This window comes from Tripterygium wilfordii, chromosome 14, assembly GCF_013401445.1.
Source record: "Tripterygium wilfordii isolate XIE 37 chromosome 14, ASM1340144v1, whole genome shotgun sequence".
In the NCBI taxonomy this organism is placed as follows: Eukaryota; Viridiplantae; Streptophyta; class Magnoliopsida; order Celastrales; family Celastraceae; genus Tripterygium; species Tripterygium wilfordii.
This window is the reverse complement of record NC_052245.1, coordinates 10770612-10787317: the sequence shown is the minus strand read 5'-3', so window position 1 is coordinate 10787317 and position 16706 is coordinate 10770612. Positions and strand designations below refer to the sequence as shown.

The 16706-nt window shown below is 35.5% G+C and overlaps 1 protein-coding gene across 1 annotated transcript; it reads left to right on the top strand.

Moving 5' to 3' along the window:
• Window positions 1-935: 935 nt before the first annotated feature.
• On the top strand, window positions 936-12204 carry LOC120014516 (probable serine/threonine protein phosphatase 2A regulatory subunit B''gamma). Its single transcript, XM_038866485.1, has 13 exons — window positions 936-1341; window positions 3121-3363; window positions 3451-3556; window positions 3787-3886; window positions 5011-5116; window positions 5234-5324; window positions 5875-6016; window positions 6437-6584; window positions 6730-6839; window positions 8347-8503; window positions 8610-8735; window positions 8869-9019; window positions 11812-12204. Exons 1-12 carry the CDS (start codon window positions 1186-1188, stop codon window positions 9007-9009), a joined length of 1626 nt encoding a protein of 541 aa, XP_038722413.1. The 5' UTR covers window positions 936-1185; the 3' UTR covers window positions 9010-9019; window positions 11812-12204.
• Window positions 12205-16706: the final 4502 nt, after the last annotated feature.

The following is a 16706-nucleotide window of genomic DNA, read 5'->3' as shown; positions in this document are numbered from 1 at the left end:
AAAATGACATATAAGTGCCCACCTCATTAAAGTTGAGACAGAGATCCAACAAAAAAATTTGCCACGTGAGTACATTTTTTCCTAAGTATCTGTTTATTTATTTAATAATTTTGTAATTTCCTTTTTATCCTTCTTAAATATTTCATGATTTATGTGAAATTTCTATTTTGTGAAAATTTTAACCAGATTTGATTTATAATTTCAATCTATGATTGATTTCATTCTTTTGTAACATAATCACCTCTTCGTATCATCTATCAATTTGATTTACTTGGCATCATTGACTTGGAGAGATCGATTTTGTTTTCATTTTCATATTGATATTCTTCTTCTCCTTCTTCTTATCATTCTTTATTCTCATCTTGTTAGATCTAAGATGTATCTTAGTTTAGATCTGAGATCGTATATATATGAGATCAGATAGTTATATGTTACTGTTTGAAACAATAACATCATCGTGTTATTGTTTTGTAAAAATTAATATTAAACTAATATAAACCTACATTATAATGTTAATGTATTGACATTGTTCAAAACTTATTTGGAATTTTTTATTATGTATAATGCTATGTCAAGAATTATGAAAATCAAATACAAATTGTTGTGCTATTGTTAACGGTGAGAATCACGAGTATCTCAGATGACACTCATATATGTAATATCTTATAGAGATATTGAGTTCAAGCCTCCGATCCCCTTCACCAATAATCAAACAATATTGTTAACGTTAGAAAGAAAAAAGGTTTTAACTTCTTATCCCAATCTCTTACCGCCGTCCGACAAAAATGTTACCGTTGACTGTTCAAGGAATATAGTACGTTGAATACCATAGTATGATAATAAAAGAACGCAATTTGGACCGTGCGATTACCGATTATCCTCGTTTTGTTCAATCAATCTTACTTGTAAAAGTTCTCTTCCTGTTTCACTTTCACCGTCGCAAAAACATAGCGCCTTTTGTTGTGCCACTGCCCCCACCCCGTCTGTCTCTCGCTCTGTTTATATCACCATCCAACGTAACAAATTCTCGCGCTCTCAAATCTTTCCTTTCGCTCTACATTCCCTAGTTGAATGAAATTCGACTTTGGAAGCATAGCCTTCTTTTGCGTCGAATCGAAGAGGAGAGTGCCATTGATAATTGGGATCTAGGGTTCGTAATTTTTGTTTTGTAATTCTTCGATCGATATGATGGATGTGGAGGGAGTTGTAGGAGACGTGGCGTCACTGGACCCCGAGATGCTGCAACTACCGGAGCTGTCTCCTTTGGCCCTCAAATCGCAGCCATATATTGCCGAGGAGCTATTCTCGCAATGGCTCTCTCTCCCCGACACCGCAAGATTGGTACTTTAAAATCGCAGTTGTCATCAATTGTGTTATACTTATTTATTTATGTCTTACTATTTATTTTTCCTGCCTGTTCTGGCCTCTGTTTGATAACAATATTTGTTATATGTGCTAAAAAGTGAAGTTTCTAAGAGCCTGTAAGTGTTACTTGTGTTGGTTTGAACTTAATTGGGTCAGAAACCTATTTACAGTTAGTATCGTGTTAAAGGTCAAGAGCCAAGGGAAAATTGGGTGTAATTGTGAGTATGAATTAGGTTTCTTGTTTTTATTATTTACTGTTAGCTTGATTGTAGGCTGGTTGTTTAGGTGTGGTAGGATCGCAACTCTCTTCCTTTTCGAAGGTTAAATTTGGTGTCGTGAAGCTAAAAAATGGGTTTAGAGATTAGGGTTTACTGGGCAAAGCTAGGCAAAGTTTTGTGGTTAAACAAAGAGAGAAAAATGTGGAATTTGGAATTTTGTTCTTCTGTTGTCAACGGATACTCAAACAGTAGAAGTGTATTGAAATTGGGGAGGTTGGCCATTATCACTAAGTAAATTTGAAATTTTAGTGAATGTGAAATTTTGACAAAATCTGTGCTTATAAAAATTCATGAAAACTGATCAAATAATTTGTAACTGAAGGAAACTTTAAAACAAGACTTAATCCAAGCCAAAAAAACCCCTATATATATAAGGTCCCAAATAAACCACGACTTTAATTTTCTTCGATCTTTGGCATTTAATATTCTTGATCTCTTTGTTATACACGTTAGCCAATTGGTTTCCCTTGCTTTTCTCTATGTATTACTTCAGTGTAGTGCAAGTTAAAAAAGATGCCTTAAGGTTGTGATCTTATGGCATGATTCTCTAACTGTTATATTTTGTTACATCTGCTCTTTTTATTTTGATTGCATGGCTGATTAATATGATGCTGATAATATCCTTATAATTTGTTAGAATCTACATAAATGATCTGAAATGTCCGAACCCAACAATTTAACTTATTGGGTTGTATGTCAAAGTAATTAATCTTAACATGGTATCAGAGTTGAGGTCTTGGATTCAAACCTTAGCCTCTGCAATTTAAACTCCCATTTGTTATTTCCCCAAGTGTGGGCCTTTATGTGTGTTTGTTATTGCCCCAAGTGAGGGATTTTTGTGAGAGTAGTCCTAGTGTTGGGCCTCATTACATGTACACGTGTGGGGCAGTCGGATTGTCTAGCCCACATGTGAGGGGGAGTATTATAATGTGAAAAGTCCCAACCCAACAAGTTAATTTTATTGGGAAGAATGTCAAAGTAACTAATTTTAACATAATCCTTTGGGAGGTATCCAGTTAATTTCAGCCAGCTATGATCTTGTCAATGTCAGTGCAACAAAGTAAGTTTGTCTATGCACTTGGATTTAAGAATTGAGAAAGAAAGTGATTCCTTGTGATGGCTAGTATTGGAAAGCATGCAAGGGGTTGAAATCAGAAAGTTCGTTTTGGCAGATAATTGTTTGGTGTGAATTGAATCTTGGAGATTTTATTGTTTTCCAATGCTGTCATCGTTGCGGTCTTTTAGTCAAGGAAACCTACAAAACCTTTCTAATTTTTTTGTTTAAGATTTCTTCTGAGTTGAAAGACCAACTAAAGATCAGTATGCTAGTGAATTATAAGTTTTCCGTTAGATTTATGCATTTCCTGATCCTCCCATCTTCCAATTTCCGCATTACGTTGTTTTTCTTTTTTCGAATGACCATTTATTGGACGTTTAATCACCTAGAATTATTTCCTTTGTTTTACCGTGAACATAGGTAAAGTCTTTGGTCGCTGATGCAAAGTCAGGGGCTCCTTTAAATGTCCATGGGAACTCTAATAGTGCAAATGTCGCTTCAAGCAATTCATTACCTTCCATGTTTCCTGCTGGCAGTACTCCTCCACTTTCTCCACGCAGTTCATCTGGTTCCCCCCGTACGGTGAAACAAAGGACTCACCCTTCTTCTTTAGGATCTCCTTTGAAAGTAGTAAGCGAGCCAGTACGAGAGGTCATACCTCAGGTATAAACATGCAAAAGGACCTTTTCTTATTTCCTTGTATTTTATATTATACTTAGTGGAGAGTTTCTAATTCGACAATATCTTCAGTTTTACTTTAAAAATGGCTGCTCACCTCCTGATGAAATGAAAGAACGTTGCTTGTTTGTAATCGATCAGCTTTTTACTGCTCACCCTGATGGACTGCAAGTGCATGGTGAGAAGCACTCTAATATACTCTCTCTCTCTCTCTCTCTCTCTCTCTCTCTCTCCTCCCTGTCCCCCCCCTCCCCCCCAAAAAAAATAAAACAGTTCTCCTAGAATATATATCTTCTCATTTTTCTGTTTTTGGTGCGAAATTTGCTTTAAGCACTTTCTCTTTATAATATTTTTTGGATCCACAAATGTTAGTTATCATCATCACCACCTTGTGTCTTGATATGGCAGAGTTTAAAGCTATCACAAAGGAAATTTGCAAGTTACCATCTTTTTTCTCCAGTACTCTGTTCAGAAAGATTGATGTCAATGGGACTGGTGTTGTAACTAGGTATGCATATCTATATTGGTCACTGTGTCATTTAATCATTTGACGTTGTTTTGTTGAAATGGTTTTGTCACTTTATTTGCTTTGGAAGATTGTGATGGATGCAAAAATTATATTAATTATCAGCAGTTGATGGCAGCCAGCTAAATGGTCAATCTAAAATGACTGGAAATTTTTTGATCTCAATCCATGAGGCATACTGTTTAAAGCTAATAGCTGGTTCTGCTGGTTAAATGTTGCATATATGTTATTATTCCCTCATTGAATATGGACCTTCTTGACATGTTTTGGCTCAAAGACAGCTTGAATCATTGCTGGAAAACTCTTATTTGTGTAAGGAATACTGAGTTCCTGATGGCTTAGAAACTTTAGTAATCCGTCTGCCCTTGATTTGGACAATTTACCCCTTCTTGCTGGTTAGCTTGATGAAATACTGTCCTAAATGGGATCGAATCATGATCTCAACTTCCGCCTGAATTTTAGTTTTAGTTGGAAGAGGATATGCCGTATGGTGTCAACGGTACTGGTTTAGTTTTTTTCTCCTACAAAGATTTGTTATGGGTTGTCAAATATTAGCATGTAAAATTTTTCTTGTGGTCCAGCAGAAGCTTTAATGGGCCATAGGTTAGGTGATCTGTTCTTAGGATTCTAGTGAGAGCTTAATTTCATAGTGTATTTCAGGATTTCGATTTCAGTTTTAAGAGGAGTTTTGGTAGTTTTCGCGTTTTATGGTGGGAAGGGCTTATCATTCCAGATACTCATCATGTCAAAGCCATATTGAGAAGGGCTTAGGAAGCATAGTTGGGTCCAACTCCAACAAAAATGTAAGAGCTATTCGGTCTACATTTCTTCCCTACTAGAATTCTAGTAAAGAACGTGTTGGATAGTTTTTTGTACAATTAGTTCCTTTTATAATGCTTGTGCATATTCATTAACTGTTCTCATTTGGTGGGTTTCTTTGTTGGTGAGTTTTTATTCAACTGTTGCTATCCAATTACAAATCTTTCAAGTAACAAAATATGTATTTCTTGTCTTTTTTGAATTGGATCTACTATTGAATCATTATTAATTATTATAAATAAAACTACCATAACTACAGTTACCTGTGTTTTAATGGTTGATTCTAGGGATCAATTTGTTGACCATTGGATTAGAGGCTGCTTCTTGACAATGGATTTACCAACCCGGGTATACGCTGTTTTAGGCCAACAAGATCATGGATACCTTACTCAGGTCTGTATGGAGTAGCTCTATGGTGTTTGTTGGTAAGACAAAAGTTGTGACTGATTTCTTTCCTCTTTTGCCTTTTTCTTTTCCCTTCTTTTAGTAATTACTTCATCTTGACTGCAGGATGATTTTAAACCTATTTTAAAGGAACTCTTGGCTTCTCATCCGGGATTGGAATTTCTACAAAGCACCCCAGAATTTCAGGAAAGATATGGTAGGACTATGATAGTTAGCATTCTCAGTACATTTTATTGTTTTTTTTATTGGGGCTGATATATGATTCTGTGCATGTGCTTTTGTTACTGAAATTTTAATGCTGAATGGTTACAAAAATGTGCCTTCAGTACTGATTACAGACTAGATGTGAATTAAATGTGCTATTGATCAACTAATTGTGCATTGCTAATTATTCAGATTCCTTAATCCTTTATGGTGTCAATGTAGGCCATATGATTTTGACTGAATCACCTCTGGTTGTACATTGTTCTACTTGCTATATTAGTTGATGCTACATGCAGGCCATGTTCCGTTTATTTCTGTCTCATGAAACTTTTGTGGAAATTCTAAAATAAGGGTACTGCATATATGCTCGTATTTCTTTCATGTGTTTCTATTGAATCTGATTCAGTTCTCTATTGCTTTATGGTAAACATAGGAATTTAGAATTTTAAATCTTCTGACTATTAGTTTCAGACTTGTTTGGTAGGAAAAACTTATATATTTCTCCGATTGGCTTATACATCAACTTCTTTTGCAATGAGCAGCTGAGACGGTCATATACAGAATATTTTATTATGTTAATAGATCAGGAATGGGGCACCTGACTCTCAGGGAGTTGAAGCGTGGGAACCTAATTGCTGCAATGCAGCATGTAGATGAAGAAGAAGACATAAATAAAGTTTTGAGGTAAGCTTGTCTGCTACATATGTGGTTCCTTTTTTTTAGTGGAAGTCTTTGAAATTTAACTATTTTTGTTATAAGAAAGGCACTTCCTTTTTTATTCTCTATCTGGCCTACTTAGAACTTGTATAGAATTACTGCATCCCAGAGAAATCGAGTACTGAGATAGGGTCTTGTTTTTTGGTATATTTAAAACATCTCTCTTTTGCTTTATGGTGCGCGGTAGGAAGAAGGTTTTTGTTCTTCAAATCTTCATTTGTTTAACCTTAGCTGTTACTGCTGTTAATAACATCAATCATATTTATTTTTTAGGTGATCCTCATGCTAATGCCAATACATATAGTATCGTACGCTCACACATATTCTTGTCCTGATCACTCCAAATGAAGTAATGTTTTCTTTCTCCTGATGTTTTTGTTAGTTCAGGTACTTCTCGTATGAACATTTTTATGTAATATACTGCAAATTCTGGGAGCTCGACACCGACCATGATTTTTTGATAGACAAGGAGAACCTTATCAGATATGGTAACCATGCTCTTACCTACCGGATTGTTGATAGAATTTTTTCTCAGGTTTGCATTTGTGTCATACTTGATGTTTTTATTGTAGGCTATTGTTGCTATGGCTTTAAAATGCTTACTATTATTGTCAAACTATCTTCTGTCTGAAATAAAAATAACTCAGTTTTGTTTTATCTATGCCCAAATTACGGTACAGGTTCCAAGGAAATTTACTTGCAAGGTTGAAGGGAAGATGGGTTATGAAGATTTTGTCTACTTCATACTGTCAGAGGAGGATAAATCTTCTGAACCTAGCCTTGAATACTGGTATATGTTTTGCCTTCTTTGTCCTTAGCTTTATGCACTAAGTCACTTATTGAACTTTGGATAAATTTATTATGTGACAAGGATGTTGTTGACAATGATTACTCGCCTTTGTGATTAAGACACTTGTAAGTGTGTTTAGGTTCATAGAATTACATGCATTAGCTTTGTGCGGATTTGTTATGAGTATTACTTGGTTTGGTGCAAGGTGATGTTTGTCAAAATACACAATAGTTTGAGGAAAAGAAAAACTTCCCTCTGTCCTTTGGAGTCCTTCACAATATATGACTTTACAGTGCTGATTATTAGGAATCAAATAGCTAATTCACGGATTTAGGGGCTCTGCAATGCCCTAGAGTTTACAATTCACATCTAATGGTGGAGAAAAAGTCAGATAAATTAAGATGAGAAGAGCTGCTGCAATTTTCCATGGAGTCTTCCTTAGATCTCTGATGAGGAGCATATGAGAGGAGCTTCTGCGATCGTCCATGGAGTCTTGAATAGATTTCTGATGTGGGACTTCTCTCTCAGCTCTGTGCCTCTACTTCTGTGATCTAGAAGTTTCATGTTGGTTTCTTCCGTTCTCTGCTCGTCAGTGCCCTAATATGGGTCTTCTTTTGAACGTGGGTCTTCATTGAACATGGGTCTTCATTGGACTTAGTCATTTTGGGCTTAGTTTAGTATTGGGCCTCTGTCTGCTTTACTATGGCTAAGTCATTATTTCAAGCCCTGCTGAAATAATAACCTGAATTTCTCATTCAAGTTATTATTCCAAGCCCTCTCTATTTATTAGAATTATTTTATTTTTATTTTTAATTTTGAGCCTTGCTTCGCACGGGCGTGCACTTTAAGTTCACCTTGCGCCTAGGCAATAGAAGACCCTCTGCGCCTTGAGTGCGCCTATCGCCTTTGACAACTATGATTATAGGTAGACTGTTCCAGCTCATGTATATTCATTTAATATATAAATAATGCAAGTGCGTATGTATTTTGGTATTTTTCTGTCCTTTTTATATATTAGCACTCTTTCTGCAGTATATTCATTTAATATATAAATAATGGAAGTGCGTATGTAAGTTTATTTTTGGTATTTTTCTGTCCTTTTTATATATTAGCACTCTTTCTGCAATGGAGGGGTAATACTGCTAACCCTTTCTGGACCGCTAGAACACTGCAATGGCATTTTGCATTGGGGGTTTTTGGTGTCACATTTTTTCCTCAGTGAAGTTAAGCAACTTTTATTTTTATTTTTTTAGGTGTAACACTTCAGCAAGAATTATTGTGAAAAGTTCTTTTAGAGTTTGTAAATATTTCGTAGTCTGCTTCTTGTTCATGAAAAACCAGAACTTGGTTATGATCATTCGGTCATGACATTTGGCTGAACAACGGAGATTTATTTCACTTCTGTAATTTGTGTTGATGGAATTTATTGCTTTTTTATTATGGCCTTAGTCTGCATATTATTTATGGTAAATATTATATGTGATCTGTTGAATTCATTGATACTCAGGTTCAGATGCATTGATTTGGATGGAAATGGAGTACTCACACCAAATGAATTGCAGTTCTTCTATGAGGAGCAGTTACATCGGATGGAATGCATGAACCAAGAGCCAGTGCTTTTCGAGGATATACTATGCCAAATTATTGACATGATTGGACCAGAGGTTAGTTTTCGGTTCTTAGCATGGCTACATTTCGAATTTGAACTTTTGCCCCTATTAATTATGTATTCTGCATGACCCTTGTCGACTTCCTGATACTTGATCACAGAATGAGGGCTACATCACCCTTCGTGACCTGAAAGGCTGCAAACTATCGGGAAATGTTTTCAATATTCTTTTCAATCTCAATAAGTTCATTGCTTTTGAAAGCCGAGATCCTTTTCTTATTCGTCAGGTTGTGAAAACTTCTTATTTTGCATTTTTATTGGGAGAGAATTGTGTTGTGGCTGTTTTATCCATTCAAATAATTGAGTTGAGGCATTTTTACTGCTCGCTGTGCTGATTATAAGAAACAAATGCGTTGACAGGAACGTGAAAATCCTACCTTGACTGAATGGGATCGTTTTGCACATAGAGAATATATAAGACTCTCAATGGAAGAAGATGGAGAAGATGCTTCAAATGGAAGTGGAGATATCTGGGATGAATCGCTTGAGGCACCATTTTGAAATTAATTTGGTATGTTATATGGAGTTACCATTCAAGTGTTACCATTCAAGGAAATCTAAAAATCTAATTTGATCAATCTTTTGGGAAGGAAACAAATAATTTCTGTGGTGATCTCAAATTTAAAAGTTTCTTCGACTCTTGTTATTTTACGAGGATTTACCATTATTTGCATTTAAATTGGTATTCTATGACAATCGAAGCTGGAGTATTTACGTGTTTGAGCTTGGCTCAGTTAGAAACATTATTATCTTGAACTCGAGTCTTACTTATATAAGATGGTACGTAAGCCATAGCCTGACGAAGTTTTACTAAGCTTATGCCCTGGTCAGCTTGGGACATTTTGTCCTCTTTTGGCCTCATGGTTTTGCCCTCAAAACCAAAGGGGAAAAAGAAGAAGAAGTAAGGATTGCAGGAGATACAGTCTTACTGGATATTGCTCGACTGCCAACATGTGCTTCTAGGTATTTTCTTCTAGATAGAACCCAACAATTGGGGTATATGTCTTTTCTTTTTTTTCTATTTCTCAAACCCACCCTAATATTCAATGAAGGATAGATTTATAGCATTAGAGGCTCAGATCTGCTAGAGAGATAATGGTTTTACACTTAGTGTAACGCTTGTTAATGCATCTATGCTTACTATATGCTCTTCTGCTTCCACCCTCATAGTTAATCTTTTGAACGGCCGGAAATTCTTGGGTTGTTTTGTTTTTCACTTTGACTACACTGACCACCATGTTGCATAAAGAAGCATATTTTGACGATATACTAGTCATGTATACAGACAAGGGATACATAACCACTTGGGTGATAGCCTAGTGGTCAAACTCTTTGGGGTCAAATCATATGGACTCGGAAGGTCCTGACTTTGATTCCTACCGTGAGCAATACCCATGTGGTCATGCACTGGGCTTTGGCCTAATTTACCTTTTCGTCAGGTGAGAAACTTTAATGCGCGTGGGCTTGATAGCCCCCGAGTTTAGACCCGTATTGGATGTCCAAAGGGAAAGTTTGTATGGTGTCGTTGTCAGTTAAAAAAAAGAAGAAAAAAGACAAGGGATACAACTATGTGGATATGGTAATCTTAAAGGAAAAAATGATATTAGTCATGATTATATTAGCGTGTATAGAATTTATAGATCTTTACATATGATGTAACATAAACAGACATTACAATATTATAGTACTATGGTACAATGAACTAAGTAAATCTAACATTAGAAAGTATTTAGAAAAAAGTTAAATTTATGTTAAAAACTATACTTTGATTATAACTTCAACTACGTCGTTGTCATCATTACTGTATACCCGAATATTTTGGAGTCAGCTGCATGAATTCATAAGAAAAAGTAGTTGAATCCATAAGAAGCGATTCTGATTATAACTTTGTCATTATCATTGTCATCATATTGCTTACCCAAACATTTTGGTGCCAGCTACATGAATTCATAAGAAAATCTAGTTGAATCCATTGTTTGGATTCTCCTTGGCCATTTGCTTCGTTTTGAAAAGTTATTGGTGAAATACAATTTTAGTAATTATGAAATGAAATTCCAGTTTTGTAATTTCCTTAGGTTTAATTCATTTCTTTCACGTGAAAATAATGCACTTCTCCGTCTGTTGTGGTCCTTGTGGACAGAGAAGGCAATTTTTACCGTCTACTTAGTTTTTGGCAGGCTTACAATCATTGATCACAAATTTCAGTGGCTGATTCATATATGATGTGGGTCTAAATGGGATACATAGGGGAGTTCTGACTCATCTGTGTCTTAGTCTCTTAGATAGTCATATCTAGAATTTTCCTAAAAAAGGAAAAAAGGATAGTCATATCTAGATCGTACCTATAGCAATGCAATAAATTTTTGCCTAGGTTTGTGGTATGAATAAAAGAATAGTTTCATAATTTCTAAGACCTTGTCGCCTTTGGTTATGGTAGGATCCCTTTGACTGCTTAAGACAATTCCTCATATTCACCTCCCTCTCTACCTTTGACTTCTCAAGACATTTCTTTCTATCTATCTCTCCCTATCCTCCTTTGACTGCTCAAGGGATTGCAACCTCTCTCCCTCTCCAGATCAGATAGATTGGGCATGATATGTTCTCCCTTTCTTTTTTCTTTTGATAATGTGTTCTTTGTTTCATATAATCCTTTAATTATCTGGCTTTTGAGTTTCGTCAACAAAAACTGTCCTTCCTGTAGAGCTATTATTTCATATCTTAAATTTTAAGCTGGAAGCAAAATTCAGAGGATATTTTGAATTATTTCCTTTCATCTTTGCATGCATTTGCCAGGTTCTTGTACTCTTAATTTGGAAGGAATTGTGCGTAATATTCCAGCAAAAATAAAGTCCTCTTGTTAATGTTATCATTAGCAATCGACCTAAGATATGACATCATAAGCAATATTTAGGCTGTGGTGTGTAGGGAGATCTTGCGAAATGCAAATAATGCATCACAGACGCGGGCATATTGATGTATAAGCTGTGATTTATGGTTAGAACAATTCGCCAATGTTACTATGTTCTGTTTTCTTGGCTATCGGAAGGTGCTTGCTTTGTGGTTTCTGTTTGTGTTCGTTTTGCTGTTGTAGCTCCCAACTGAACCACCCAAAAAGGGAGGGGGAAGAAAAGTAGACCACTACATAGTGGTGAGGCAATTGTAAACTTGCTGGCTTGTTATTTGTTTTTTGAGTTTTAATGAAAACAAAAGGTGTACAATTAACTGTATCCAAATTATATGTGAAGAACTTTGGATATTGCAGTCCAAATTAGAAGTAGTTTAACTGATGCATTTTAATGGCAGGTGTCTGGAGTATGCTGTTGTTAGTGGACCGACCTTGTGCATCAATGAAGAACTGCTGCTGGATGTTCAGTCATGATTATAAGTTTGGTGCTCTGTATGTACAGTATATTCATAGTCACCCAGCATGCTGTAGCTTGGCCGTTGGTCGAGTGCATCTCGACATGATGTTAATGGACCTGGTTTGGACCATGTTCGTGTTATTATGGTGCAACTCTATTCTTGTTACAGGGGTTAGTCTTTTCTTCTTCTCCTCTTTTCTTTTTTTAATTTGTGTCTTGACTATGGCGTTACTCAATCTCGCCAAGTTCTATTGAGATGTTCCAAATTGGTATCCCGCATTCTGTGTGTTTTTTTTTCTTCCTGGGTTGTTGAGTTGAACTGCATATTCATCTATTCTCCTCTTGCACCACAACTTTTGGATACGAGTTGTTTTTCTTTTTGGCGTTGTTTGTGTAAATATTTTGGAAGTATTGGCTCTGTTTGGTATGTTTTTTATTTTTTTGTTATGGTTTTAAAAAAAATAGAAAAAAAAAATAGTGGTTTTTGTATTTTTTTGTTTTGATTTTTATAAAAATCTACAGCAGATTTTCCAAAATTTTAAAAGCAGGAAAAAAAAAGTTATTGTAACTCTACACAACGATTGTGTTTCACTCTCATGCGGTCGTAAATCAATTATTTGAATTATAATAATTTCATCCTATGCAGTTTTGTATTAGGAGTTAATTGTGTGTATTTCATTTAGTGAACTATATAATGTTTTCCTTTTTTTTGTGCATATTAATTTGTTTTAATTATTAATAAATCAAGACTGCTTCTCATTGCCCTAATTATCTCCACTCCTTTAATCTTAACTTTATACTCGGTGCTCTTATTTATGTATATAATATCCAACTATAACATTTAGCGATATGTAAGAATCATTCTGATTTTTTATGATCGTTGTAAATTGTGTCAAATCACACATACAACATAGATGACGAAGTTATGATTCAACGAAACTTACTGCAATATTTAACACGTGTCGCTCGTGTCAAAACAATCATCAAACAAAGCGATATCAATATCAATAGAGGAACAATTAACGTGGATTGAATCATAAAATTGATTGGGTGGAGAGGACCAAAGTCTTTTATATATGGGTGTTGGGGGTCTATTGTAATTTGTTTTACAACATACCCCACTTTTATAAATATAAATCATTTAAAATTTTATAAAAAATAAAATAAAATTACAAATGAGTTTTGATCGTGTTTATGAGTCTAACGATATCAAATTCATCACAAAATAGACATGGAATGTTTCAGGTATGTATTCAATGGTTCACAATTTTCATATCTTTTTCATGTTCAATTTGATTTTTTTGTGACAAAAAAAATACCTTTGGTCTCGTAATCCCGATCAAAACATATTCATAATTTTTTATAAAAAAAAAGTTTATGGCCATTACAGCGGAGCTGTTGTAAAAAATTTACAGTAGGTCCCAACCACCCTTTATATATAGTTACTTAAGTGACTCAATTCATCAAAGAGCCATAAATGCGTACAAAGCCCTTATCTTCATTTAAGATGAATGTATCTTGTATATTTATTTTGATTAATGTGATACATTAAGATATATGACACATGACTTTAATCAATTGTACTCAATATATCTAAGGAGGACTAATTATGAATTTATAAAGATAAATGATCAATAAAGATGCAGTTATAATGATTAATATTTAGTATGTGATTTTTTCTCAATCCATGTGGTAGCATTTCGGAGTAACACAATGCTGACGTGGCCGCAAAGAATTTCGCTAAAACATGAGGTTTTTTTTTTTCATATTATAAGGTATATTCTCAATAAATGCTAAAACATTAATGTGTTAATATGATGAAAGATAATTTGCAATTCAGGATTTAGATAAGATGTGGACATTAAATGGAAACTTTACGAGATTTTAAGGAAATTATCAGTAAAATATTGGTATACCTAACACAAAGGAAACAAATAGAAAATGAGCTAATATGATTATATTTATATAATAATCTACAATTGTTCGAGTTTCCTTATATGAAGGAAATGATGAGGACTATTTGCACCACCGAATTAACTAACTACACCCCAAAAAGTCAAAAAAACATCAATCTAATAACACCCCTAATGACCCTACCATTTTGAACCCTTAAATCATACTGTTCTTCTTCCCTGGAAACCCAAGCAATTTTGACGGAGACAAATGGTCACCATCACCGCCGCCAGATCCACTCTCCGCTCTGTCAGCCCGTAGCATTGCGGCGCGCCTCACCTCCGGGGATGGCTCTGCCAAAGCTACTCCGTCACCCTTTCGAACCTCTGGCAGCAAACCCCCACCTCAACGCATTTTCAGGTTAGAATTTATAACTTTTGCATACATCTGTGTGAGAGAGTGCAAATGGAAATTTGAAGCTCATAGGGGAGAATCTGCATGTGGAGTACTGTTTACAACAAGGACTTCTCCTGAATTTTGAGGAAGAAGAACCACATTTACCCAGAACCAAGCTTAGAAGACAAAATACCGTCAGATGCTTCAAAGTGTTGAACACCCACAATTTGTTCCTCTCAAAGAACCAAACTTTCAGAGTTGAGGCTACAACACCTGAAGAAGCCATGGGAGATGAACACCTACATGTCTGCAATGGAAACCCTGATGCAAACACCTCAATCGTGCCGGTAGAGGAAAGCAAGAAAAGTAGAAACAGGTGGGGTGCTGATGGTTATTTTTCAGAAAACCTTAAAAAGGGGTGCAGTAATAAATGTTATATTTTCTACTGGGGTTTATTTAGAATAGGGTTTAGTTAGTCAAGTACGGGGTGTAAATAGTACTCATCGAAGGAAATTGCATTTTTTTTACTCAATAAATTAGGCAAATGAAGTCCGTAGACACTTGGGCCGCGACAAAGATGAAGTACAATCAAAATGACTAAAAAAATAAGAAAAACTTGAAAAATACAAACACAAAGATGGTCATTGTCGGATACTCCCGAACGATACCGAGTGACACCGAAAATCACCGGACAACCGCCGAACGATTCGGTACTCCAAGGAAATTGCATTAATATCACAATAGGTAAGTACATAAAGTTCTCAATAACAATTAATTCAATATTTAAAATGTACAAGATTTTTTAAACAGAAATGATTATAACAATTTGTTCCAAATTTGACCACTTCAATTAATTTCGTTATCTTAATAAATGGACTAGGTGTGGGATTTAGTTGGCTATTAATATTTTTCTTACCCATGAAATGCCAGGATTATACAACGAGTAATGCCTTTCATGCAAATCCTATCATACCATTTAAATTAAAATCTCAATGTGGGAAACAAATTAAATTAATTACACACTATATAAATACACTCTACAACCCTAAAGGCTCCATGCATTTGGGTCTCAATTCTCCTCATAATTTTCTCCAGATTTTTTACTTAGCCATGGCTGGATATCCTTCGACCTTAAGGAGAAACAATGTTCATGGATCCAGCCATGCTACATCACAACCCACAATTGCTTGTAGAATTTGTGATCATGCTTTTGCATGCGAGTGCACAAACTCTGATCAACCACATCGAAGATCATATGAATGAAGAGGATAATCGGACGGCCTCAAGAAGCCTAAGGCGACTAGTTATTCCTACAAGCCACCAGTTTTCCCACCCTTACCAGTTAAATATTAGAAATGTTAAAGACAAACAAACGAAATCCAAATATGCGCGGGAACTTTTAACAAACCTTAACCCTACTAGAGCTAGTATCCACGCCATCACGATCACTCTACATGGTGTTGATCTCCCTCAACAAACTCACTTGAAAAGGGAATTCAAAAGAAAAAGTGAGCTAAAAAACTCTGTAGGGATAAATACTGTACAAGAACATGAAAACCTACAAAATAGATAACCGAGTAAAAATATCAAAACAAGCAAAACAATATCAGGTGTAGATTAAAACCACCGAAACAAGAGAGCAAACTAAAGAAATAAATGACGACAAACAAGAGGCAAGAACTAATGCATATGATAAGTATACAAATATGACACAAACAATCAAAACATGTATGCACGACCCATAAACACACATCAGAGGCCATGGCTCCTACAACGTGATGTCGAATCAACAGGGACAACGAAAGGTCTAGCAATACCCCATATCATCACGCATGTAGCAACAAATAAAGGAGGAGCTAATCCCAAACAATCTTGACGTCTCCAGTTGGTATGTAGCTAGCACTCAACCAACACAAAGTAGCCCAACCACTTCATCCGGCTACCATCAACAACAACAAACACCAACATACTACTGATTATTTATAATCAATTTTAATATCAAGCTACCCTAAACAAGTTTTTATCTCCCAAACATTTCAAATATATTCCGCCTATACTGTGCTTGGCCATCAGCCTTTAGGCCCATTTGGTCAAACGGGTCAGTCAATTTGGTCAAACCCTACCACTAGACACCCAAGAAGTGAAATCTGATCAACAATTCTCCAAGTTATCATACTATCAATATAAATTTCAATATTGGATGATTTTCCCAAATTTTTTAGTTTTCGTACAAACACATTCCAAATACCCCTCACACTCGTCCCCATAAGCATACTTGGATCCATGAGTTGGGGTTTATCAATATACAAATTTTCCTACACCATAATATTATTTAATATTATAAATCCCATCGGTCAAGTACACTGTATCGCTAATTTCTCGACAAGTGTCCCAATCATCCCTCGAATGTTAAGATCGTTGAATATGGGTTCATGGTCACGTTTGAAGTAGAAATCGATCATCAAAAACGTGAAATCAGGTCCATCGGATCTCGATCAACTCAAGTCATGTTTGACCCGTTGGGCCTCCACGGGTCCTCCTACTCTA

What these genes read in the sequence shown, in the direction of transcription:
- LOC120014516 (XM_038866485.1), top strand. Translation starts at nt 1,186, where the DNA reads ATGATGGATGTGGAGGGAGTTGTAGGAGACGTGGCGTCACTGGACCCC. An exon ending in TACGAGAGGTCATACCTCAG is followed by an intron (nt 3,364 to 3,450) that starts GTATAAACATGC and finishes CAATATCTTCAG; the next exon opens with TTTTACTTTAAAAATGGCTG. An exon ending in GAACCTAGCCTTGAATACTG is followed by an intron (nt 6,840 to 8,346) that starts GTATATGTTTTG and finishes ATTGATACTCAG; the next exon opens with GTTCAGATGCATTGATTTGG.